At 38.3% G+C, this 26251-nt stretch overlaps 1 protein-coding gene across 3 annotated transcripts in view; it reads right to left on the bottom strand.

The window, feature by feature from the left end:
- Nucleotides 1-1163: 1163 nt before the first annotated feature.
- The window catches only part of Cep135 (centrosomal protein 135), a 52921-nt gene continuing 27833 nt past the window's right edge, over nucleotides 1164-26251 (bottom strand). For 2 of the 3 annotated variants that reach the window (XM_042678176.1, XM_042678175.1), the window contains exons 14-26: nucleotides 23243-23320; nucleotides 18770-18921; nucleotides 17008-17123; nucleotides 16780-16934; nucleotides 16283-16338; nucleotides 15393-15561; nucleotides 14019-14129; nucleotides 13122-13307; nucleotides 10426-10635; nucleotides 9427-9629; nucleotides 8304-8408; nucleotides 5644-5761; nucleotides 1164-1529 (exon numbers count right to left, since the gene is read on the bottom strand). In XM_042678176.1, the coding sequence (XP_042534110.1) occupies nucleotides 5659-5761; nucleotides 8304-8408; nucleotides 9427-9629; nucleotides 10426-10635; nucleotides 13122-13307; nucleotides 14019-14129; nucleotides 15393-15561; nucleotides 16283-16338; nucleotides 16780-16934; nucleotides 17008-17123; nucleotides 18770-18921; nucleotides 23243-23320 (1644 nt within the window). In that variant the 3' untranslated portion in view covers nucleotides 1164-1529; nucleotides 5644-5658. Of the gene's footprint in view, nucleotides 1530-5643; nucleotides 5762-8303; nucleotides 8409-9426; nucleotides 9630-10425; nucleotides 10636-13121; nucleotides 13308-14018; nucleotides 14130-15392; nucleotides 15562-16282; nucleotides 16339-16779; nucleotides 16935-17007; nucleotides 17124-18769; nucleotides 18922-23242; nucleotides 23321-26251 lie in introns of those variants that run through there. The other variant, XM_042678177.1, reaches the window with a different exon arrangement.

Genomic DNA, 26251 nt, shown 5'->3' with positions numbered 1-26251 from the left:
AGAGATGGTAGAAAAGCAAGCTACTCTGTACCCAAAGCCATGCTGAGTGCTGGCAGAGGGCATGGGACACAGCACCTTATACACAACAGCACCTCCCTCCCCCAAGCACACACACACCCCAACCACACCTCATTATACACAGAAACACATTGTATCGCACACAGGTGTGGTCCTTCCCTTTCCCAGTGTGCCTGTACAATCACAGCATCCACTGGACTCAACTGGGCTTTCTGCACATATGTGTCATTTAAACACCACTAGTTTTTCTACCTGACATTCTGTTGTGTACTTCTGCTCATTGATTAATATATGTATACACTGAGATCCTTTAAAATTACAACCTGGAAAGTCAGTTGTGAGAGGCTGATTTCAATGTATATGACCTGTTGTGTCAGCATTTACACATCACCCTAAAAGACTGGTCAGTTACAATACATAGGTTAGAAGCAAAAAGGAGGTATCACTGAATGTACACCAAAATGTTAACATGTTTTACTCTATTTATTCCATATACCCTTAAGTCTTAACACACTGAAGAATTTACTGGAAAAAATGCCCCAAATTTGTGTTCTGTTGTTTTGCAAAACTGAATATAGCTTTTAGCTTGGTTATAAATTTGTATTCTACGAGTGTGTCAGCCAAAATACTATAATGCATATAATATGTAAATGTATCTTTCCCACCATTTATTCTATTAGTAATTACACATGGTAATTATTTTATCAAGACTTCTGCTATTGAGCCTAGACATGAACATATTTTTCCGGTGATGGTAGAGCAGATCTGTGATGAACACTGCATTTTTGCAAGAAACACGCGTGAGACTCACCCTCAAAGTGATCCTTCTTCATGACTACACTGAGGTGTGGGGATAAACAGGGTGGCTCACGCCTGTAATCCTAGCTACTCACTCAGGGGGTTGAGATCTGAGGATCTCAGTTCAAAGCCAGACCAGGCAGACAAGAAAGTACCTGAGACTTTTTATCTCCATTTATTAACCACCAGAAAACCAGAAGTGGCGCTGTGGCCCAAAGTGGTAGAGTGCTAGTCTTGAACAAAAGAGCTCAGGGACAATACCCAGGCCCCAAGTTCAAGCTCCAGAACTGAGAAAATTAAATAAATAAATAAAATAAAAAATCAAAGCACACTCAAAACCAGGACTATACGAACATTTCCATGCATGTATTATGTCTTATTAAGAAACATTACTAAAGCGTAATGTGAACACTACATTATATTAATTCACAGTATAAGTACATTTTAAAGAGTAATTAAGTCAGGAATAATACAAAAATAGACCTTGCATCACTTAAGCACTATTAATATATGTATTTTTGTCATACATATGAAAATATACAGAGTTCTTTTCAACCAAATTTCTTACATAAATATTCACTGATTTAAATAAAAGTTGACAGAGGTAGAATTTGTGTCAATGTTCATGATTTGCAGGAACAAGTACTTCATATATTTCATTACTGTTGTGTTCTTTTAAAAAATCCCCACAGGGTCTCTTGAAAACCATTATTCTGAAAAGTAGAAAAAGGAAAGATGGATTAAGAAAAAAAAATGATAAACAAGGTTACATGACATAGTCATAACAAACAAATTAAATTCTGTTCTAAATTGTAGTCTCTAGTAAAACAAATATTATGCTCTAAACCCAGTTCTACCACTTGAGAAAGGGACTGTGTTATAGTTTAAAGGCTTAATTTGGGTTTCCATATTCATGTTTTTCTCAGTGAGCAGGTATGGTAACACAATATAAGTACATATTCCACGTGTGCCTCTGATTCCTGGCGCACATGCCTCAGAATCTCCTGGTTGGTAAGTGCCTTTGTATGCTAACAGATGACTAGCGGCGGGGGCCCTTAGCTTTAGGGTGGGACTGGTCCACCAGAGATCAATGCCTGAGCAGTGGGGAGGGGAGAGGGGGTGACCACTAATGACTTCACGAAACTTCCATAAAAACTCCAAAGAGATGCATTTGGGTTGCTCCAGGCAGCAGGACAGTTGGAAGTGAGAGGCCTCGGCAGGTGCAGAGGGTGTGGGAGGAATCCCGAGGGCATGGAGGCTCTGCGCACCTCCTCCACTGGTGTCCTTCCCCTGGCCGCTCATCTGGATCTTTGTAATAATGGATACAATATAAAGTGCTTGCCTGAATTGGAGTCACTTTAGCAAATGAATGATACCTGAGGCAGGGCAGGGCTTGTGGGCAGCTGGACTTAGAGCAAGTGAGAAGCAGAGGTCACTACCTGGGCTTCCAACGGGCATCTGAAGTGGGTGGAGCCCCTTACCTGTAGGACCTGACGTTATCTCCCTTTAAGAATCTAACTATAAGATATCTAACTGGTGTGTGATGGAGAATCTGGTGTTAGAAGTGTGCAGAGGGCGTGGGAGAGGGAGAAAAACTACTTAGGTTCTTTTCAAGTATTGCATATTGGATATAACAGTGAAAAAATAGAACAAAAATTAGATCTTTCTTATGTATGTGCATATGTGTATACACCACTGCCCCCCGCCCCTCCCTCCCCCACAACCCATATGGGACTCACACCAAGGCCTCAGCTTGCTAGGTACTTACTCTATCCCTAGCTAGCCCTGCTATCCTTTAGTTATTTTTTAGATATGATTTTGTGTGTTTCCATCCAGGCCTGGAGATCCTCCTACCCATACCTCTTGCGTACCGTGTCAGCTTATCTGTTGAGATGGGATCTCACTAAGTTTTTGCCTGCATTGGCTTCACCTCCATCCTCCAGACATCCACCTTCCAAGCAGCTGGGATTATAGGCTTAAGTGCCTGGCGATATTTATTTTTAACTATTGAGCCAGTAATCTGAGAAACTATTCCACAAACAAGCCATTTGTTTCTAAATGCTTTTGGGAGGAAATCTTTTTAAAAGTTTTAGTGACACTATTAAGAAAATACAAATGAAAATGGCTTACTACTTAACAATCTCACATTAGGATATGAGGAAAATTCATGATTCCAAAATTAAAAATTACGTATTTGTTTCGAATCCCCATGTAGTGGGATGGTGACAGCTTTAAAATGGTAAATATCAAGTAGGACAGGCGGTAGAGAACCAGAGCCCTTGCTCAGTGCTGATGGGAATACAAACCAGGGCATCCCAAAAGTGAACTGAGTGACCCAGGACCTGGCAGGTATAGTCCACGGTGAATACCGACGGACCCAAAACAAGGACTAGGACCCAGTGTACACCAATGCTCACAGCGCCAACATTTATAGCAGACACATGGTGGAAACAACTGATGAGAAAGATTTTTTTTTTTAATGTAGACTATCCCACAACACTGTTCTAAGCAAAACAAGCCACACACAAAAGGGCAAATGTGTGATACCATTTACAGGAAACCCTAGACTCAGCAAATGCAATGCTACAGAGAAGAGGTTAGCTGGAGGAGAGGAAGGTGTGGGGAGACAGGAGTAGAGAACTATAGTTTCATGTGTGTGTAATGTTGAGGTGATGAAAAGGTTTTAGAAACAGTCCTGACAGCTCACAGCCCCAAGAAGCATCAGGATCACTGAGTGGTACACTTCAAAAGCAACTAACGTGACCAAGTTTGTATTACATATACACATACATGCAATTAGAAGGCTTATTTATCACAGACTTAGAGACTGAAGTTCTTTTACACCTATAAACACTTTAATAGATAAGATGTATATATATGCATGAATGTGGAGGCTTATGATTTTTGATTTGATTTGCAGCTGCTTGGTACAAACTCAAACTCAGCAGAAGCCCTACCGTTGTGCTACAACTCCAGCTCTGGTATTGGTGGCTCTTAAATGTAGTCTGGGGACCCCTGGCACCCTACCCGCCCAAGATTTTTTACAGAGTTTACAAGGTGAAGCCAGCTTTCATAAAATCAAGAAATTATCTGCCTTTCCACTCTTGTTTTCTCACAGATTTCAGTTGAGTTTTCCAGAGGCTACACGGATGCTGTTAAGAGCCAAGAAATAAGAATTTTAGATATGCAGGCCACAAGGTCGGTTACAATTACTTGACCCTGTGCAAAAATCCACTTCAGAAGGTGTGCAAACTGTAGCTCTACTCCAGGAAAGCTTAAGTTATAAAAAGAGCCAATGGGGTGGGCTTGGACCACGGACTATAACTGGTCAACCCCCCGCCTAAACTGCATCTGTGAATCAAGTGTGAAACAATGTCATCACACTATGTTAAGGCTTCATGACAAGAGGGTCAGCCATCTAACCACACTCGAAATAACTCAGCAGCTCAGAAGTGAGGGCACAGGGGTTGCAGAGCATGGAAGTAGTCCTCAAAGTGAAAAAGGAAAAGAAAAGTTTTAAACAAACCTGTAAGGCAAAAGCATAACAATCAGGAAGCACTTAAACATAGGTCTTATAAACAAGGGACAGCAGTGTGTTCAAGCCCATAAGGAGTATTCATAATGAGGTTCTGAGTCATTGAGGAAATGTGCGTTACCCTTTATGCTCAGTATTTTGAGGAAAAGAGGCAAAGAAATGCATTAATCTAAAGAAAGACTGACTCAACAACAGTTTCTGTCAGTGTGTCTGCAGTTCTCAGAGTTCTGGTTAACTTCTTTCCATTCTTTTTGATCTCCAGTGACTAAGCACATTCTTTTGACTCCTCCTTGGTCAAATACACCCTCTTTGAGACTACTTGGGCAAACAGTTTTGCTTATCAACTTAAACATATGTAGATTCAGTGCCTATGTCAGTGACAGCAATTCATTCCTAAGTCTACACTCAGAGCACTCCTTGTAATAGCCCACATGCCTGTCCATAGTACGGTAACTAAATGGATTTGCTTTGTTTGCATTTGTATTCCATTATGCAGCAACAAGACTAAATCACCTGAAGTCCACACAATATGGATGTATTTCCTAAATGTATGGTAGAGGAAGAGAAGCTAGAAATATACAATTGATCTCATATGCACATTTATTTGCTTTAGTCAAGGCTTTGTGCTGGGTTAAAATGTCCAAAACAAAGCAAAAAATAAAAAATCTGTGCTTTCCACAGTGAGGACAGCTTCTTTGAGAGCAGGGCTTATTATTACAATGGAGGCAAATGGAGGTAATGTTTTGCTTCTTGATCTGGTATACATTAGGGAGCTATGTTCAGCATGAAAGTCCATTAACTATGCATCTATTTTTGCCACTTTTTTGTAAATATAATTTACATGAGGGATGAGTACGTAGCTCAGTAGCAGTGTCCAAGGCTTTGGACCCCAGCACTGCCAAAAAAAGAAGAGACTATAATTTACTTTACAAAATCTGCTCTGTGTTCAATATTATTACATTACTTTCTAAAATAATGGGGTTTGTGTATGCGTGTGTGTGCCGGTAATGAGACTTGAACTCCAAGCCTTGTGCTCTCAACTGGCTTTATTTATTTACTCACAGCTCTCCACCAACTTGTGCTACATTTCCACTTCCTTTCTTGCTTTTTGTTTTTTAACTGGTTAATTGGAGATAAGAGTCTTAAAGGATTTCTCCACCCAGGATGGCTCCAAACTGTGATCCTCAGATCTCAGCCTCCTGAGTAGCTAGGATTATAGGAATGAACCACCAGCCCCTGTCTTTACTACGTTATTTTCTGAATTAGTTTTGCCTCTCCTTAGTGTTACTTACATTCATTTCTGGTTACTATACATCTACATGTTCAGCAGTCTGTAAAGGAGACTTCAGAGTGGAACTGAGGGGCGGTGTAGGAAGGCCATGGCGACGCATCTCTTGGATTGCTCGTTCTCTGTTGGTAAAAATCAAATGAGAGATTAAATGTAACTACCATGGAAAATCCAAGAGCAATATAGGACTGTTGGTATTATGTCAATTAAGTAATGCCTGCTAAATTAATCAATATTTCTACTAAATGTGTTTTTATTTAAAAAAGCACAAAGAGTAAATCAAAAGCACAAAACTATTTGAGACATGGTCTTGTTATTGTGTACCCAGGCTTATCTTGAACTCATGAGCACAAGCAATCCTCCTACCTCAGCCTCCCAAGTATCTGGAACTACAAGCACATACCACACCCTGGTCCAGCCTTAGTACTTTTACTAAATACAAAGCCTACGTGTTATAGGATTCTTAAGTAGTGGGAAGAGATTTCAGTTATAAAAATATACATTTCGGGGCTGGGAAGGCGGCTCAGTGGTAGAGTGATTGCCTTGCATGCATGAGGCCCTGGGTTCGATTCCTCAGCACCACATAAGCAAAAAGAAAAAAGCCAGAAGTGGCGCTGTAGCTCAAGTGGTAGAGTGCTAACTGTAACCCCTCGGTACAGCATTACAATAAAATAAAACTCAAAAAAGAATATACATTGTAAGAGACTACTCAAGGTAATTATGTTATAATCATGTTGGAACACTAGGATATCATTAAAAGAGTAATTTAGAAGCAAAATATGATCATAACATATTTCAGTAAAAAAAAAAAAGTTTACCAGGTTGACAAATTTCAGCCTCGAATACAGATGACAGGAGCATGCCACTGCTCCTAGCTAAGAACAAGAGGAGGATCAACTTTTCTGCCTAGATAGCCTTGAATCAAGTTCCTCCCACATTTAGCCTTCCATGTAGCTAAGATTACAGGTGTGAGCCACCAGTCCGCTATGATAGCTAAGTCTTTTTGCTACCTCTTCCCCTTGTTCACAAGCACCATTTTGTCTCTTGAGAATGGAGGGATGATGGCAATGCCATATGAGAATACAAAACTTGGCTAGATGTTAAGGAGCAAGAAAGACATCGTTTTTTGGGGGGACAAGGACAACAAAAAGGGAGGACTCAAAGGTGAGGAGGTCTTTAATTCTGGCTATGCAAATCTTGGCTCAGGATCCTCGATGAAGAGAATTTATCATTAACAAATAGAAATCATTATATATGTATAGTCTGGCACATTCAGAAAACAACTTCTAAATTAGAAGAAATTAACATCACTGCTGCAACCTAAAGTTTTCTATTTCTTTGAAATCAAAAACACAGCAAATTCCTTCTATTCTGCAAATAGTCCCTTACTTAAAAGGTTTTTTTTTTATATAAATGGATGAGAATGTGAGAACTAAAAATCTGACCTAACAGGTAATTTTACCACTATTTGAGAATGATACAGTATTTGAGGATAGATACAGTATTAATTAGAGAGTGATGAAATTACAATGTAGACTTTGATTTTAATTCTTTTTTACTCTTATTATCACCAAGTAGTTGAATAATGGGGTTTCAGTTCGATGTGTGGTTTTAATTTTTTTTTTTTGGCAGCTTGTGGGGCTTGAACTCTGGGCTTGGGCGGTGTCCCTGTGCTCTTCAGCTCAAGGCGAGTGCTCTACCGCTTGAGCCACAACGCACTTCTGGTTTTCTAGTAGTTTATTGGAGATAAGAGACTCACGGACTTTCCTGCCCAGGCTGGCTTTGAACCACAATCCTCAGATCTCAGCCTCCTGAGTAGCTAGGATTACAGGCGTAAGCCACTGGCATCTGGCTCTGGTTTTAATTTTTTTTTTTGTTTTGTTTTTGGGTCCGGTTGTGGGGCCTGAACTCTGCGCCTGGGCACTGTCCCTCAGCTCTTCAGCTCAAGGCTAGCACTCTACCACTTGAGCCACAGCGCCACTTCCGGCTTTTTTCTTTTTGCTTATGTGGTGCTGAGGAATCGAACCCAGGGCCTCAGGCATGCAAGGCCAGCACTCTACCACTGAGCTACCATCCCAGCCCTCTGGTTTTAATTTTTAAAGCAGGTCTCATCTCTTCTATTTGGGGATTAAATTTTTCAACACAAAGCAAATGACTTGAAATATAAGCATGAAAGCAAATATAGAGGTGGACAGAACTGGACACATGTGCCTGGACTGCCATTTATGACCTTCAGCTTCCTATAATATACTATAGCAGGAGACTGTTTGCAAGATTAATGGGACAGATACCTGGTGCTTGGTACATATTTTGTAATCACTACTACAACAATAATCATCATCACCTTTATGATTATTTGTATTTCAGCTTCCAACTTGGACCAAATTTTGGAGGTCCCTTGTAGACATTGTTCTTAATTATCTGTCAAAACCCACTGAAATGATGCCCTAATTTTATACAGTGGAACATTATATTTATGCAATACTTTGATTTCATTTATTTATTTAGGCACATTATCTTCCACAATATTTTTTGAAAGAATTACCAAAGATACTTAATTCCCAAATGAATGCTAAAAGAAAGCTTGACATTTGTAAGCCCTATTAATCCTTCCCAGAATAGGACAGAGAACATAAGAAAACACTGCTAAAATATTTTTCTTACCGTTCATATCTTTCATTTGAAATCTGCCTTTTCAGAGTATCATAATCTGTTTGCAATTGTGCCATTTTAGCTCGAAGCATGGTGTTTTCTCGGAGCTGACTAGTTCTTAAAAACAAATTTAAAAATCACAGTAATAATTAAAACATGTTCTATATCACAGAGTCAAGTGCAAATACAAATAGAGGTGATACTTAAGGACAGAAAAAGAAGATATCAAATAGAGTGCTCTAAACTTCTGGGGAATGAGTCCATCAGGAAGTTTTCTTTCTAGTTTACCTGGGTTACTATTTATGCTGAGGCTTTATGTGCCAGGAGTGGTATCAGGGTTAGGGATACAAATATGAACAACATATGAATTGTAACACCAAGATGGAGCATATTTTCATTAGCTCTTCTTTCATTTGTTTTTAACAATTGTTTTTTAACTTCCTTTATGTATTTATTAATTTTTTTCAGTAATAAGGATTGAACCCAAGGCCTATCTATCTCATGGTAGGCAAATGCTCTACCACTTGAGCCATGGCCCCTAGCCTTTTCATGTTTTTTTGTTTGTTTTTTTGTTTGTTTTTTTGAGATACAATCCTGATACCTTTACCTGGGCTGGCCTTGAACTTGAGATCCTCTTGCTGGAGATTCCCAAGTTGCTAAGATTACAAGGGAATACTACCATGTACAGCTTGAAAAGCTCATTCTTCCACTTCTACCATCTACTCTACGTTTCCAACCCACTTCCATATACATGCCCCCCCAAACTCTCTCCATTATGAAATAACACCACCATCATCTCCCCAAAGGCAGCGATACACTTTTGAAGGTCAAATCTTAGCCTTTCTCAGCCTTTTTCCTCATCTGCATCATAAGATACAGGTAACTCTTCCACTCTCAAATGTGGGCAATCCCTAACATGCACTCCATGACACCATCTCAATGGCAAAGGTAGACGTCTACAGCTCCAAACACCAGGACTCTCCTAAGCTATTCCTCCACGTTTCCAATAGTGGCAGATATAGAAGTCAGATACTTTGATTTTATACGAATCTTTATAACCACAAACGTCCTCCCCCAAACTGAAAATACACTTTGACATGTACTTTCCTCATATCAGTTGACTTATAACACTTACAATTTGCTTTCTGAAAGGGTTAACTTCTCCTTAAGCAGCTGAATTTCTGTATCCTTCTCATGGACACTTAAATGCGAATGAAATTCTTTATCTCTGTTTGTAGCCAACAATGATTCAAGGTTTTTAATTGTAAGTCTCTCACTTGATAGTTGTTTTTTTAACAGCTCTGATTCTGATTTTACATTTTCTAATTCTACCATAGTCTACAGGAAAAACAAAGATTAATTCAGTAGAGTTTTAGGCTTAATCTGGAAAATTATTACTCTGACAACAGAGCTCTGCAGAGCCATTTAGCCATTGACTGCTTCATTCTGGGTATTGGCTAAAGATTTCAAGCCATTTCTTGATAAGAAAAACATTTCATTAAAAAATATGAAGTAACTCCTACGGAGCCTTACTTGGCTATAAGATATACTCTAATTCTCTAATAGTTTTTACTTGTGCTACTTTGTCAAAAGAGGGTCACCAACAAAAAATCTTAAACTGCAGAACCGGGAAATTCTCTGGTCCACTAAACACACTATCTGATGACTGAGCCAAGCCAATACCATACCTACTCAGTGCCTGAAAACATACTACTAGAAGAGTGAAAACTGAAAAATACCATGTCTGAAAATATATACTAGCTTGTTTGAAGTAAGCTTCAATCTGGGAGTGAGAAGTTGTAGTGAAGAAGCTTGCTTAATTAAGTTAATACTTTAAGATTTTCATCAGGAAGAACATTCCACTGAGTAAGCACTGAACAATCTTTCCTTCCATCTTATCTTTAAACAGAGAAAGGATGTATGGTGTATACTCCAAATCAATCATCTTTTCAAGACTCATCTAATCCAAAATAGAAAACACCTAATTTCATTGCCACATCAGACAGGCAAAGAATCTGTTGTCAAAGTAACTACTCAAAAGGGACGATATAAACTGGAAGGTGCGTGGAACAGTGAAACACATAGGGAAGGCTCAATGGAACAACGTGCCAAGATAATTTCTCATTATCCTTACCCTCTCCAACTCAAGGTTTTTGGTGTTCAGTTGCTGTGTCATGACATCCTTGCCTGAATCAAGCTTAATGCAAAGTTCTCTAAGTGACGACAAATCATTCAGTATTGTTGTTTTCTCGTTTTCTTGCTGTCTCAGTTCCTCTTCTAATCTAGACATGGCCTTTGCCATTGATGAGATCTGAGATTCATAAGCATGATGTGCATTTAAGTGCTGAAAAAAAACATCAAAATAAGTTAAAAATTTAAAGTATTCAATAATTTTAAGGGCTGTGCAACCATTATTTCACTGTAGAAAAGAATGAAAGTCAATTTTTGCACATTTTCTAACACTCAGGAAGTAGCTTGCTACTTAAAATGACTACTGAATGTACAAGTGATACACGATTAATCATGGTAACTAAAGTAGCTCATATATATGAGATATATATATATATATATATATATATATATCTCATATATATGAGCTACTTTAGTTACCATGATTTATATATATATATCTCATATATATGAGATGCAAAAGTGAAAGATGCAAAAAAGTGAAAATTGTGTCTCAGTGGTTTGAATATAAGGAATCCTTGAAGCTATATAAAAATTTTTCCTTTTATAATTTCTCTTTATTGTAATGATGTCTTTTCTATGAGAAACACATTAGCCAATTATCTCAATTAAAATTCTAAATTTTCAAAACTGGGGTTCATTTTTAAATTAAAAACATGAAGTCATATTAAAGTCTATTCTAATAACATATAACTTTATATGATTTCAGTAACTTTGAAACAGCAAAATTTAAAATATTAATAAAAAATTTTTCCTAGAAGAATCCACATTTCAAATTTCTCACAATTATAAAATTTGAGTGAAAATTTTAAACTTATTAAATTGTACTTCTACAGTTTGAGAAGAACTCTACACTTACAAAGATATTATTTTAGATGGACATTGGTGGCTTATGCCTGTAAACCCAGATAGTCTGGACACTGAGATGTGAGGATCTGGTTCAAAGCCAGCCTGGGCAGGAAAGTCCATGAGACTCTTATCTCCAATTAAACACCAGAAAACTGAAGTGTTGTTGTGTCTCAAAGTGGAGAGAGCCACGGGCTGGGAAGTTAGCTCAACACTAGAGTGCTTGCCTCGCATGCATGAAGCTGTGGGTTGGATTCCTCAGCACCACATGAGCAGAAAAAGCTGGAAGTGGCACTGTGGCTCAAGTGGTAGAGCTGAAGAGCTGAAGAGCTGAGGGACAGCGCCCAGGCCCAGAATTCATGCCCACAACAGGCAAAAAAAAAAAAGTGGAGAGAGCTAGCCTTGAGCAAAAGAGCTGAGGAACAGCACTCAGGCCAAGTTCAATACCCATGATGACCAAAACAGAAAAATAAAAATGATTATTTTAACAGACTTCAAATATAATAAACAAAATTAAGTTCATATATCACATAAGAATGTGAACAATTAAAAAAGGCATGGCTTCTGAGGAACTCTTGATGGTTAAGAAGCATTTCCAGCTGTTAGTTTTCTAACCAAGAAAAAAATTATACAGATAGTATGTTTTCTAACATTTAGTAAAGCATTTATCTCTAGACTATGTAAAGAACTCCTATAACAACAAAAACCTGATTTTAAAATGGAAAATAATTTGAGTAGACATTTCTCCAAAGAAGACTTAATAAGCAAAATATGTTCAACAATACCAATCATTATGAAAAGAAAAGCCAAAACTCCAGTGAAATATTACTTCACTTCTATTAGGAAAGGAAAGGAGGAGGGAAAGAAGAAAGGGAGGGAAGAAGGAAGGATCTGAACAGGTACTTGCATAGCCCTATGTATTCATAGTAACATTATTTTCAATAGTCAAAAGGTGGCTATTTAAACAAACTAAATGCTTGTCAAAAGATAAATGGATAAACGAAATGTAGTATATACTTATAATGGACTACTACTAAGCTTTAAGAAGGAATGAAACATGCCAAAATATGGATGAATCTTGAGGTAAAATGAATCTTAAGGCTAAGTGGAAAAAGCCAGCCACTAAAGGACAAATAGGAGGGACACTTATAGGAGGAACACAGAGGAGTCAAATTCAGCAGAAAGCAAGTGGAATTGTGGTCGCTAGGAGCTGAAGCTAGGGAAGAACAGGGAGTAGAGTTTAATATGCAGAAGTTTAGCTGGGATAGATGGAAACTCCTGGAGACAGCAGTGATTACTCACACCACTCTGAATGCATTTAATGCCACAGGATTGTACACTTGAAAACAGTTAAAATGGTTACCTATCCTTAACTACAGTAAAAATACAGTAACAGGGCTTCAAAACGGATGACAAAGCACTGCCACTGAACATGACTTATGAAGGCTTACATATAAGCTGGGAATTGGTGGCTCATACCTATAATCAGAAGACTAAAATGTGGAGGACTATCATTTGAAGCCAGCCCAGGCAGAAAACACTCCATTTTCCAATCTGCCAGAAAAACGTGGGCTGGAGGAATGGCTCACGTTATAGAATACCAGCCGTGAGAAAGAAATCAGCAAGAGCATTGGGTCCGACATCCAGCATGAGCACGGACGCACACGTGCACACAAGTGCATGTGCACTCATACACACATACACCCCACAATATGCTTGCATATATATACACACACTTACTTCAGTAAAATATCTTTAAATGCTCTTTGGGTTACCAAATGAATAAAGCCTCACCTCCTGTATTTCTTTCTCTAGGAGCTCCACCCGTTCTCGAAGATGTCTCCTCTCTGTGTCAATAGAAAGGAGCTCCAGGCGCACGGAGCTGCTTTCTCCTTCAGCCTGATGGGCTTTCACCTCCCAGTCCTCAGCACGGCTATGGAGCATCTGAAATCTGTTTAGCAAATCTTGATTTTCTTTTTCCTAGGTTAACATAATTCAGTAATTTCAGAATTAATAACTATTAGTGGAACATTAATGTTAAAACACACACACACACATACTAGGAAATCTGTCAGTGGATATCTGTCACAGTAACTACACTAAGGTCTCTGGGGAAACATGTAGCTAATGGACAATATCTCTACTCTCAAATATTTAATATCTAATAGTGGAGGCAAAATAAACAAACATGAGAACGATAATAACAAGTTTAACAGGCCAGTGTTAGCTGGGTACTGGTATAGCAGCCAATTAATTCAAGGAAGTGCTGTCTAAGCTGGGCACTGGTGGTTCACACCTGTAATCTTAGCTACTCAGGAGGCCAACCTGGACAGGAAAATCTGTGAGATGGACTAGGAATGTGGCTTAGTGTTTGCCTAGCATGCATGAAGCCCTGGGTTGGATTCCTCAGTACCACATAAACAGAAAAAGCTGGAAGTGGCGTGGTGTCTCAGGTGGTAGAATGCTAACCTTGAGGAAAGAAGTTTAGGGACAGTGCCCAGGCCCTGAGTTCAAGCCCCAGAACTGGCAAAAAAAAAAAAAAGGCTGTAAGACTCTTATCTACTATCAATCACACCAAAAAGATGGAAGTGACTTGGTGCTCAGGTGGTAGAGCACCAGCTTTAAGCAAAAAAGCTGAGACAGTACCCAGATCTAAGTCAGCCTTAAATGCAAGTTCAACAGTGTTGTCACCTTCGAGGCCATTAAGCTCTCCCATCGCGACACCTCAGTTATGTAGTTATGAACTCTACTCTTCATTTCTTCTTTCTCTTGCACCGCTGCTTCCAATTCCAATGAGATTTCCTGCAGTTAGAAGTTGCAGACAAACCAGACACAGTGAGCACAGTATCCAAGGAAGTTTTCTTAAATTCAAGTGGCTCCTTTGGAACTGGGGAATAAGAGGGAAAGGGAAAAGAAAAACTCCCAAAATACTATTTTCATACAGTTTTTCTGGTCTGCGCTTGACTTTTTCACCAAACTTGACCATACCTCTCGTGAAATAATCCTGACCATGTATCTCACTTCTATACTAAAAGCTTAGTTATGGTTATGGCTAGGGGTTGACTTCTTTTGTTAATCTTTTATTTTTTTCCCAAAATTCACATATCAGCAATATGCTTTACAATAATACTACAAACTTTTTTTTAAGAGCCTCATGGATATTCATGGCCTCAGATCCTCAGATATCAGCCTCCTAAGTAACGAGGATTACAGGCATGAGCCACCAGCACCTGGCTGTCTAGTATAGTAGGATATACCACTATTATTAGGTCTCTATTATTATGTCTCAAAGTTACATTAAAAAGTACTTAAACAGGAAAAGCACTTAGTTTTCCTTACATAATTCTATAATAAATCAGCATAAATGATGCCTTTCAATAGTTGGCATTCTAAAATATTCACTAATTTAATTCCAGGTTTATCTCTAAGCCAATGGAAGCTAGCACTAATGATTAAAATTGATCAGGAATCTTTTTTGTTGTTGTTGGACATGGGGGTTGAACTCAGGGCCTGGATACTGTCCCAGAGCTTTTATTACTCAAGGCTAGCGCTCTACCACTTGGAGCCATAGTGCTACTTCTGGTTTTCTGGTGGTTATTTGGAAGTAAGAGTCTCACGGATTTCCTGCATAGGCTGGCTTCAAACTATGATACTCAGATCTCAGCCTCCTGAGTGGCTAGGATTACAGGTATGAGCCACTGGCACCCAGCAGGAATCTTGAATACACAGACCATTGCTCTGGGGCAATGCTGAGGCCTCAATATCACAATATTGTGATAATGACCTCTGCTTGGTGGAGTTCTGAGCTCTCAGTTTTAGGTCTTTTGCAACAAAAATCAAAATGGTGGGATCACAGTTGTGCCTAGTAGACAATCTGTAACAGAACATTCTAGACTACAAGGCTTTAGCAGTATGACAAACACAACAGAACATTCTAGACTACAAGGCTTTAGCAGTATGACAAACAGTTCTTCTTAAAGAATAATTTTTTTGTTTATATCATTACATTTAGAAGAAAATACTTAGATTTTATAAACTTTAAGTTTATGCACATGGTGTTCGTACCTGGTTCTCTCTTGCCACTGTAGCCAGATCATCTTGTAATCTTCTGTTTTCCTTAAAAGCCACCTCTCTCGATTTCCCCACTTCATCCAGTTCTTTCTGAACTGTATCAAGCTGGCGTCGGAGGCAGCATATCTCCCGGTCTCGATTACCCAATGTTTCCTTTAGCTGGCTTTTAAATGAATAATGTGGTAATAATAAAGAGAGCTTTTTGAAAATCTGTCATTTGTTTAACAAAAATACTTGTATCCTGAATTAAGTATAGTAAGAGTACAAGAATTATAACTGCTCCATTTAGATCCTGATTAATTAGGGAAATCAGCCATTGCAGATCTGTATCAATCAGCATATGTAAATGAAAAACATATTATTCCAAAAGCTAAGTAGACCCTTACGAGTAAAGCATAATATGTTCAACTGGTAAATATTTGTTAAATATTTATATCCCCACTATTAAGATGTGAAGGAATACAGAATATACAATTAGTGACCTGTTTTTAATAAAGCAGCTTATGGTCTCTCTGGAAAGACTAGATATAACACTTAAAATTTTGTGACAGTACTGAAGATAGGATTAGGTGCAGAATAAAATCCCAAATTGCTTTTTCACAGCCATCTGAGTTTTAAGATCTGAACAGGATAATTATATTCAAAATAAACAGCAAGTACAAGCTTAAGAGAAAAGCTACTGAGTAATCAGTATCAAGTAATCAGATAGAGATGATGGAAGAGGAGTTAAAAAGAACATTATTTTTAAGGAGAATGAGAAAAATGTTGCTGCTGGGAAAAAAATGGGGAAATATTCCTATTACTAGATAGTTTCCAAATAGATAAAGCTGTATTCATTGAGTATTTCCTTAAAAAAAATAGATGCCATCTCATTAATTACTTACTTCATAGATAATTCATATTCTGAGATAGTTTTCTTCATCTGAGCAATAACTTTTTCCTATGGAAATATAAAACATTCTAAGCCATTCAAACAGAAATATCTTTAGCTAAATTTGTATGATCTATCATATTTACACAGTGGTTAAGTATAATAGTTCAATTACATAAAATTTGCATGAAGAGAACTTTAAGTGAAATGGGTTCTCCTATCCCATTCATTTGTTTCCCATATCAGCATATTTTCACCCTTCCTGAGAACTTCAGTGATTTATTTATAGCTTGTTTTAATGAGATCTCATAAAATCATAAAATGAGACCTTATAAAATTCTAGAAACAGATTAAGATCCCATTTTGAAAATTCAAATGATGAGGATAAAAAGAAATGTAAACATGTCACACAGTCCTGCTCTTAGGAACTCTAACAACTTCATATTGGAAATGAGGGATAAAATTATTTTCTGTCCACATGCTAGAAAATAGTAGCGAACAATCACAAACCTTATTAGCTAGGTTTTCTTGAAAGTTCGCAATCTTTTCAGTCTTCTCATCTACTGTCTCCTGGAGAATGTCTTTCTCTTTATCAATAACACCAATGGTCTTCTTCATGACATGAACTTCCTCATTCTGGGATGTCATCTGCAGGGTTAGGTTATCTATACATGAAGAGAAATGCTTGTTAGATAGAGTAAACTAGGATTAGCCAAGGTGAGACTTAGGAACACTTACCTATTTTTTCCTCTAGTATTTTAATTTTCTCTTGGGCGGATTCGAGTTCACTTCTTTTTATGGAGAGTCGGTGCTGATACTCATCAATTGACCGCTGTAGCTGCTCATTGACTATCCTAGAGAATCAGTGGACAAAAACAAATGGTATTCTTTATCTCTCATAGTAATGATTTCTCAAATGAGAGGTCTTAAAATATTTTCATTTCTTATTTAAGATTCTTTTATTTTAAATCTCTTCCAGTATAATCAATGTCATTATATTACATAATATTTCTTGCTGTTCACCATTCTTCTCCAAAATGGTTCCATCTTCCTAAAAATAATATAGTATAAAAATCAAAAATTAATTGTATACTCTTAGGAGCTCCTTGGTAGTTTTAAGTTCTTCTCAGTTTCCTAGCTGCAATCCCTTTCCCAGTGTCTTAACCAAGAATCCAATATTCTAAGGTTACAATCTAGACTATTGCTTCTTTGTCCTCACATCAGCTAAACCCTTGGATTTTATGTAAGACCTCTCTTCATTTTCTAAGTTCACTTCCAATGTTTCAGTTCTGACCTTTGGTCTCTATCGTTTGCCTAAAAGACTTCTAGTCCAAGTTCCACATTGCTAGCAATTAGCTTTCTAAAAGTGATGTTTACACTCATGTCCCTCTTATTTCCCCTGGGTTAAAAAAAGTATGTTTCTGGGCTGGAGGTATGGCTTAAGCAGCAGAGTGTCAGCTAAGCAAGCAAGCAAGCAAGCAAGCGAGTTCCAACCTCACCAACTCAAAAGCAACACAACATTTTCTAGCTGGCTAAAAGTGTTTCATGTCTATAATCTTAGCTATTCAGGAGACTGAGACCTCTGAGATCTCTGTAGAAAAGTTAGCCAGACTCTATCACCAATTCACTAGGCAAAGACTGGGTTGGGGGGATGACTCAAGCATCAGCATAAGCAAAGAAGCCACATGAGAACATAAGGTCTGAAGTTCAAGTCCTGGTACTGGTGCCCACACATACACATGTTTCTAAATCAGAAAGAGTTACAAAGAAAAAAAAAAAAAAAAGGAAATCAAGAAGATACAGGTAGCAAGAGTCTGAAATTTTCAATAATCCTATACTATAAAGCACAAGTAATTTGGAGTATTTTTTTTGTTCTGTTTGTTTTTGTGCCAGTCTTGGGGCTTGAACTCAAGGCCTGGACATTATCCCTGAGCTACTGTACTCAAGGCTTATCCCTGAGCTTTTGTACTCAAGGCCACTGCTCTACCACTTGAGCTACAACTCCACTTTCTGCTTTTTTGGTGGTTAACTGGAGATAAGAGTCTAATAAACTTTCCTTCCCAGGCTGGCTTCCAACTGCAATCCTCAGATCTCAGCCTCTTGAGTAGCAAGGATTATAGATGTGAGTCACCAGTGCCTGGCTTGTTTTCACTGATTTATTTATTTTTAACATGAGGAAAAAAATACCTATAATTGGATTGTGTAATAATTACTTTTGACATAAAATGAAAATTTTGGCAAATTTACAAAGTAAATATAATCTATGATTACAAAGGAAATGAAGTTTCTGTTAATGGGGTTTTAAAAAGGTGAAGGTACCAAACATGCCTATAATTATACTGATTGGTGAAAGTTTGGGGGGAAAAAAAAAACACCTAATTAGATTTCCTTAGCAAAAGAGAACCCTGGAGAACATGCTTTTCAGAAGCTCTTGGCTGATTCTGCTCCAAGGCTTGAAGCCTGTCCCTGATGTGAAATACTACAAGTTTCAATGACTTACCTAAGGGAATTCATCTCTGTTTTCTGATGAGATGAGTCACCGGCCACATGGTTAAGTTTTTGAGCTTGAAGATTTGATTTGTTCTCTAATGAGTCTATTGTTTCTTTCATTATTAACATTTTAGTTTGTAATTCATATTTCTCATCTTCAAGCTATAATTTAAATGAAAAAATAATAGGCATATATGTTAACATCTAATTTCATCTTTCATAGGCATACTAATATTCTGGAAGAAAATTAAGGAAATAACTTAGATTTGCAAAAAATTAAAAGATGTCAGGATGGGAATATGTTCCTTTCTTCTATTACTGAAATGAAAGAGAGGAGAATAAATCTATAACAACAATGAAAGAAAGGAGACCATAGTAAAGAACAAAAGTGGAGGAATCTCTGAAGAAAAAACATAAGTAGAAAAGAATTGAAGAAGAACCAAAGCAGAAAACATATTAACCCAAACATAAAATGAGTGTGATTCATGGGAGGAAATGAAAATTCTCCTGAAGGACATAAAATATAATTCTTCTGAAGGGCATATACTATAATTAAACTTAATGCCCCACAGGTTCAGCTGTGGTAGGTGTGGTCTCCAGGCAATAGTGCTGTGGGAGGAGGTGACACTTCAGGAGCCTAGGCAGAGGAAGTGAGTCTGCAGGACCTCTGAAGGAAGTATCTTGTCACCTGTTCCTTTCTTTCATTCCCTGTGTTCTCTGTCATGAGGGGAGCATTCTGCTCCATCAGCAAACCCTCTCAGCTCACCCTCTCTGCCTCACCTCAGGTCCAAAGCAATGGAGCCAGACAACTAGGGTCGAAAACCTCTGAAATTGAGAGTCAAAATAAGCCTTTTCTCCTTTACGTTGTTTTTCTCAGGTTACTGTCACACTGACAATAGGCTGACTAATACAAGGCTACATTATTCTGCAAGAAGTGTTTGTTTACATTCTCAGGAGCCACATAAATCTATGTGCAAATATTTTTTTTTTTGGTCAGTTGTAGGGCTTGAACTGTGGGCTTGAGCGCTGTCCCTGTGTTCTTCAGCTCAAGGAGAGCACTATAACGCTTGAGCCACAGCACCACTTCCAGTTTTCTTGTGGTTTATTGGAGATAAGATTCTCATGGACTTTCCTGTCCCATGGTGGCTTTGAACCATGATCCTCAGATCTCAGCCTCCTGAGTAGTTAGGATTACACCAGCTTGTGCTAGTACTTTTTACAGGTTGCCAATTTCTGGTGATCTGATGTGTGTGGAAAATGATTTTACTGTGGTTTAACTTTGTATTACTGAGGTAGAACATCTTTTTGTTGTTGTTCATCTTCTGGTCCTAGGGCTAGAACTCAGGGCCTAGGCACTGTCTCTGAGCTTTTATACTCAAGGCTACTGCTATACCACTTGAGCCACAGCTCCAGTTGTAGCTTTTGGGTGGTTAACTGGAGATAAGAATCTTACAAACTTTCCTGTCTGGGCTGGCTTCAAGTTGTGATCCTCAGATCTCAGCCTACTGAGTAGCTAGGATTATAGGCATGAGCCACTGGTGCCCAGTAGAGTAAAACATCTTTTTTTTTTTCTTGCTGGTTGTGGGTCTGAACTCTGGGCCTGAGCACTGTCCCTCAGCTCTTCAGCTCAAGGCTAGCGCCCTACCACTTGAGCCACAGCGCCACTTCCAGCTTTTTCTGCTTATGTGGTGCTGAGGAATCGAACCCAGGGCCTCATGCATGCAAGGCAAGTACTCTACCACCTAGCTACCTTCCCAGCCGTAAAACATCTTTTTAGATTTATTAGTTATTGTAATTTCCTCCACCATGAAATGTTGTGTTTAGCCACACCTCTTGAACTTTTTTGAGATGTAGGTAGAGGTGAGAGGGTGTTAAATGTATAGCAAGTTCTTTTCCCACTAATGGTTTGTCTTTTCAATGCATCATAATTAGATTAATAGAGGTATCTTTATTATGGGTCCTATTTATCTATTTCCTTTCACAAATCAACTCATTCATGTTCTGGCACTAGTCACATGGTCTTAGACATATTTCCTTTGGCCTCAGTTTACTTTCTGAGAAAAGGATAATGTTAGTATTACTCTACATAGTTGTTATGAAAATTAAATAATACATATAAAATGTTGAGACAGGGGCTGGGAAGGTGGCTCAGTGGTAGAGTGCTTGCCTTGCATGCCTGAGGCCCTGAGTTCGATTCCCCAGCACCACATAAGCAAAAAGAAAAAAGCCGGAAGTGGTGCTGTGGCTCAAGTGGTAGAGCACTAGCCTTGAGCTGAAGAGCTGAGGGACAGCGCCCAGGCCCAGAGTTCAGGCCCTACAACTGGACCCCCCCCCAAAAAAAAAACGTTGAGACAAGGGCCTGACATACAGTAAATACTATATAAATACTTCTCTTATTAATTCTTCAAGATTATGATGTCTCAAGATTTTCTCCTGCATTTCTTTACAAAATGTAATATGCTTTGAAAAATGGTATTTATAATGTAGCAAATTGGGCTTAGTGGTAGAGTGCTTGCCTAACATGCATGAAGCCCTGGGATCAATTCCTCAGTACCACATAAACAGAAAAGGCTGAAGTGGAGCTGCGGCTCAAGTGATAGAGCCTTGAGCACAAAATGGCTCAGGGATAGAGTCCAGGCCCTGAGTTCAAACCTAGGACCAGAAAAAAAAATGCAGTATGTTTTGAACATTCATGAAATAAATCTTGAAATGATGTGGAGGTATGATATATTTGAGGGAAGAGAAAACTTTTTCCTCTTTCAATGTAAATAGCCACCTGTCCCAGAAGCCATTAGTTGGTAACCACTCTTTTTCTGAGTTCTCTGGTGTGTTGGGATTCTGTGTTTACCCTCAAGGGATTCTTATAGGCCCAATCCAATCCTTTTCTTTCTTTTCTTTTCTCCCTTCCTTCCTTCCTTCTTTCCTTCCTTCCTTTCTTCCTTCCCTTCCTCGCTCCCTCCCTTCCTCCCTCCCTTCCTTCCTTCCTTCTCTTTTTGCCAGTCCAGGGGCATGAACTCAGAACCTGAGCACTGTCCCTAAACTTTCTTTTTGCTCACGGCTAGCACTCTTACCTCTTGAGCCACAGCACCACTTCTGGCTTTTTCTGTTTATGAGGTACTGAGAAATCGAACCCAGGGCTTCATGCATGCTAGGCAAGCACTCTACCACTAAGTCACATTCCTAGCCTTCCACTCCTATCTTAATTACAACGACTCTACAGCCTTCATACCTGGTAGGGCAAACCTACCATCATGGTCTTTAAAATGTTGGATTCTTTTGTTTCCATGTGTATTTTAGAAGCTATTGACAATTTCCATAACATATACACACACACACTACTTGAGATTTTAGCTGGAACTATACCAACTCCACAGAGCAACTTGGGGAGAATTTATATTGCTTTAAATAACATATGTCAAGTTTTTCATATACATTCCTTCACTTATATAGTCCTTTTTTCAATAAGGCTGAACAATCTTTTCTATAAAGGGCCTAGAAATTTATCCATAGGCATATTGTATTTCTCACTATTAAAAAGCATGTATTTTTATTTATCTTTATATTTTTTGATGCTTCTGGAACTCAGTATACATTCTCAAAGCATGTATGTTCATAGTATCTAGATTTGGCTAAGTGGGTTCTATGCGATGTACTTAGTCTTGTGATGGATGCATCTGTATTGAGAGCATATACATGTTATCATTCCCTAATCTATATATTGTAACATTATGTACATAGCACTGATTTTGCATAAGGTATCATAAGTGATCTAAATGTGATTTAAAAGTAAATGGGAAGTTACCAGGCATTGTTGCCTCATACCTGTTATTCTAGTTACTTAGGAGGTTAAGATTTACGGACTGTGGTTCAAAGCTAGGCCCAGGCAAGATCTAAATTAACCATCAAAAAGCCAAAGTAAAGCTGTGACTCAAGTGGCAGAGTGACAGCCTTGAGGGTAAAAGCTAAGGGAGATTACTCTGACTCTGAGTTCAAGCCCCAGTACTGACACAAAAAAATGCATATGGGAAGATATGCATAGGATATGCAAATACTATTTGTTTTATATAAGGGACTTGAGCCCCTGAGAGGACACTTCCTATTTTATGCTGTGTTATGTAATTATTTTTACAAGACCAAAACCACAATAATCATCAATAGCAACTGAGCCCTTCAATATGCACTTTTCTAAGTTCTTTACTTGTATTACTAATCCATTTAATTTTCACAAAACGACTGAAAAGCAATAGCCCTAATACTTTATAAATAAGGGAACTGAGGCACAGAAAGGTCAGGCAGTTTTCCTATAGGTTCAGCAGACAGAAGTGGACTGGAACCCATTTCAGCCTTTGGCACACACAGTACCAACTGTGTAGCTGTGTAGCAGCTTTGCCAGCAATATTATGTTACATAGTCCACCCGGAGTTTATCAGCCACAGCCATTCATAAAAACACAATGTGTCCCAAAACTAGTTTAACAAATTACCTGATGATTAACATGTGTCAAATGTTCAACAGTCTTCTCTAATTCTGCTTTTCCAAAAACATTCATTTCTTGGATGTTCTGAAAGAGAATTTTGTAGAAAATTGCTCGTTTATATCTGATAATAAAACAAAGTGACCAAAGTAAGTAAGAAAGTCTATAGGGCTATGTTTTCTTTTCATAAACCATAGATCTGTTTTAGAAAGATCATTATTTTAAAAAAATTGCTTCTGGATTTAGGAAAGCACAACAGGCTATCATCTACAATCTCTACCTCCAGGTGTGTCTATAAAAGACATGGCATGGCAGATTCATTTATAAAGACTTACACACAAATCGTTTAAATAGGGATACAGGTGGACCCATTGCAACAATGAGATGTACAAGTCTTTATGTCGAAAATGAACTTTACAACTTTAGTGCGGGGGTAAGGGAGGGTAGGGGGTGGGGGGGAAGGATGGGAAGGGATGGGAAGGGGAAACAAAGGAAGAGGCTACAATGCTTGATAAGAAATGTACTCATTATCTTGCCCATCTAATTGTAACCTCTCTGTACAGTATTTTCACAATTAAAAAAAAAGACTTACACATTTTAATCCATATTAGCACAAGTATAAAAAAACCAAAAGCTTAGCAGAGTAAGTAAGGACTGTTGCCCCATAAGAGATCTAAGAAAAACAGGGCACAAAAAGGCATCTAGGGCTAGCATTTATTTGCCATCTGATATTTAAGCTGAATTTAAAGATGAATAAGAATGCACTAGAGAAGGGAATTAGGAGAAGTGAATGAATGAATCTTTCAATTGTTTACAGAGAAGACAAAAGGCAAGAAAAAGGCCAGTAAGGTTGGAATTTTATGAAAAACAGGAGTAAGGAACAGCAAAGGTGAGTTTAGGGAAAAAGACACTAGACCTAGAAGTAGGCAAGGAGCAATCACTACAGTGTTTGTAAAACAGTTTGTGGATTTTAATTAAATAGAAAGTGACACAGACATTTCTGAAAGATAATTCTGAGTGTTAAATAGGGATAAAAATGAAGTCTAACAATGCAGATGAAAACTTAATAAGTAGGCTGGAAGGTGGCTCAGTGGTAGAGCGCTTGCCTTGCATGTCTGAGGCCCTGGGTTCGATTCCTCAGCACCACATAAGCAAAAAGAAAAAAGCTGGAAATGGTGCTGTGGCTCAAGTGGTAGAGTGCTTGCCTTGAGCTGAAGAGCTGAGGGACAGCGCCCAGGCCCAGAATTCAGGCCCCACGACAGGACCCCCCCCCAAAAAAATTAATAACCAGAACAGGCTGGGAGCAGACACAAAGAAGGAAGTACAGAGTAGAAGAAAGTAACAAGTACACAGGAGTCAGACTCCTTGTAACGCACAATGGGGGAGGCTAGGCAAATTACTTAAAGATCACTGTAATTCAGAGACATCATCTGTAAGCAGCACCAATGAGAAAAGACTTTTATAATTTCCAAGACAGAGCACGTACAGAAGGCACTTGGGACAGATCCTCCCCCATGGTTAAAGCTTACTTTTGTTCAATATTGGAAATGAAGTAGCACTGCTGGAATCCAGTTAATATTTAGAAGACAGGAGCTTTCAGGGACACTTTAGCCCTAACACCTAGACTTGACAACTGGGTTAGGAGCAGAGTAGCTTTCTCACTAGGAGACTGAGGGATTCAGTTGTTAAGTAAAAGTTCATTGAAAACTCATAAAATCCTGTCTTCCACAACCCAAAAGGATTCTAGTAGTTTGAATGTTACTCGTCCCAAGTTTTCAGTACTACTGTTTAAATATTTAAAGAGCTATTTTTACATTTTTGGTCACTTCAACACACATGGAAAAGAAAAATGAGTAGCCTGTGCTAAAAGTTACCATATTACACACAAGTTTTGTGTTTGGTCTTTTTTTTTTTTTTCTTTTTTGCCAGTCCTGAGTCTGGAACTCAGAGTCTGGGCACTGTCCCTGAGCTTCTTTTGCTCAAGGCTAGCACTCTACCACTTAAGCCACAGTGCCACTTCTGTGTATAAGGTACTGAGGAATCGAATCCAGGGCTTCATGCATGTAAGGCAAGCACTCTACCACCAAGCCACATTCCCAGACCTCGTGTTGGTCATTTTAACACTGAATTTTATAGGAAAAAACTTTTTGGAAGGCATTTTATCAAAGATTCCAATTGAAAACATTTGCAAACTGCATTATGGGGGGTCAAATTTGTAACATAAAGACTACCATTAAAATGCCTATTTTTTCCCCTAAGTTTAGCTGTTACTTTCAAAGCATTAATTTTATAACATAAACTGCATGGAAAGAACAGATTTCATAATAATAATACTCATAATGTGCTGAACATTGTTAAGTACTTCACAAATACTAACATATTTATTTGGGGGGAGATTACAAAAGGAATTTTAAAATACTTCCTGTAGATATGACTCTAAAACACAAGCAACTAAGGAAACAGGATAAATTGGACTTCAAAGACCCACAGAAGCATCTGCAAGGCAGTACTGACAAGGAAGGGGCTGTTTCAAAAATATATGAAAACACTTTCAGTCAATAATAATGAGGAAAACTACCTAATGTTAAAATGGCAAAAAATCTCAACAGATTTTTTTTTTTTAAATGATCAAATTAAATTAAACTGGCCAATAGGCACCTGAAAAGATGCTTAACATCATTAAGCACTGAGGAAATGCAAATCAAAACCATAATGAAAGAGTATAATAAAAATGGCAGGTAAGAGTAGCACTGAAGTGGATGTAGAGAAGCTAGAGCCCTTCTTCACGATAGTGGGGGTGTAACATGGTAAGCCAACTCTGGAAAATAGTTTGGCCTTGGTGATTATGGAAATTCAGCAGATGACCTAGAGAGCTACCGTATAAGCAGGATATGCCCAAGAAACATGAACACATGACCACGCTAAAAACTTACAAACAAATGTTCAAGGATTGTTTGTAGATGAACCTCAAAGTACATGCTAATGCCAGATATAAAAATATGACATATTTCAACTGGG

Source organism: Dipodomys spectabilis, unplaced genomic scaffold (genome assembly GCF_019054845.1).
Source record: "Dipodomys spectabilis isolate Male_0828 unplaced genomic scaffold, ASM1905484v1 ptg000043l, whole genome shotgun sequence".
Classification (NCBI taxonomy): Eukaryota; Metazoa; Chordata; class Mammalia; order Rodentia; family Heteromyidae; genus Dipodomys; species Dipodomys spectabilis.
The sequence above is the reverse complement of the archived record's forward strand: the minus strand, read 5'-3'. Positions and strand labels throughout refer to the sequence as shown.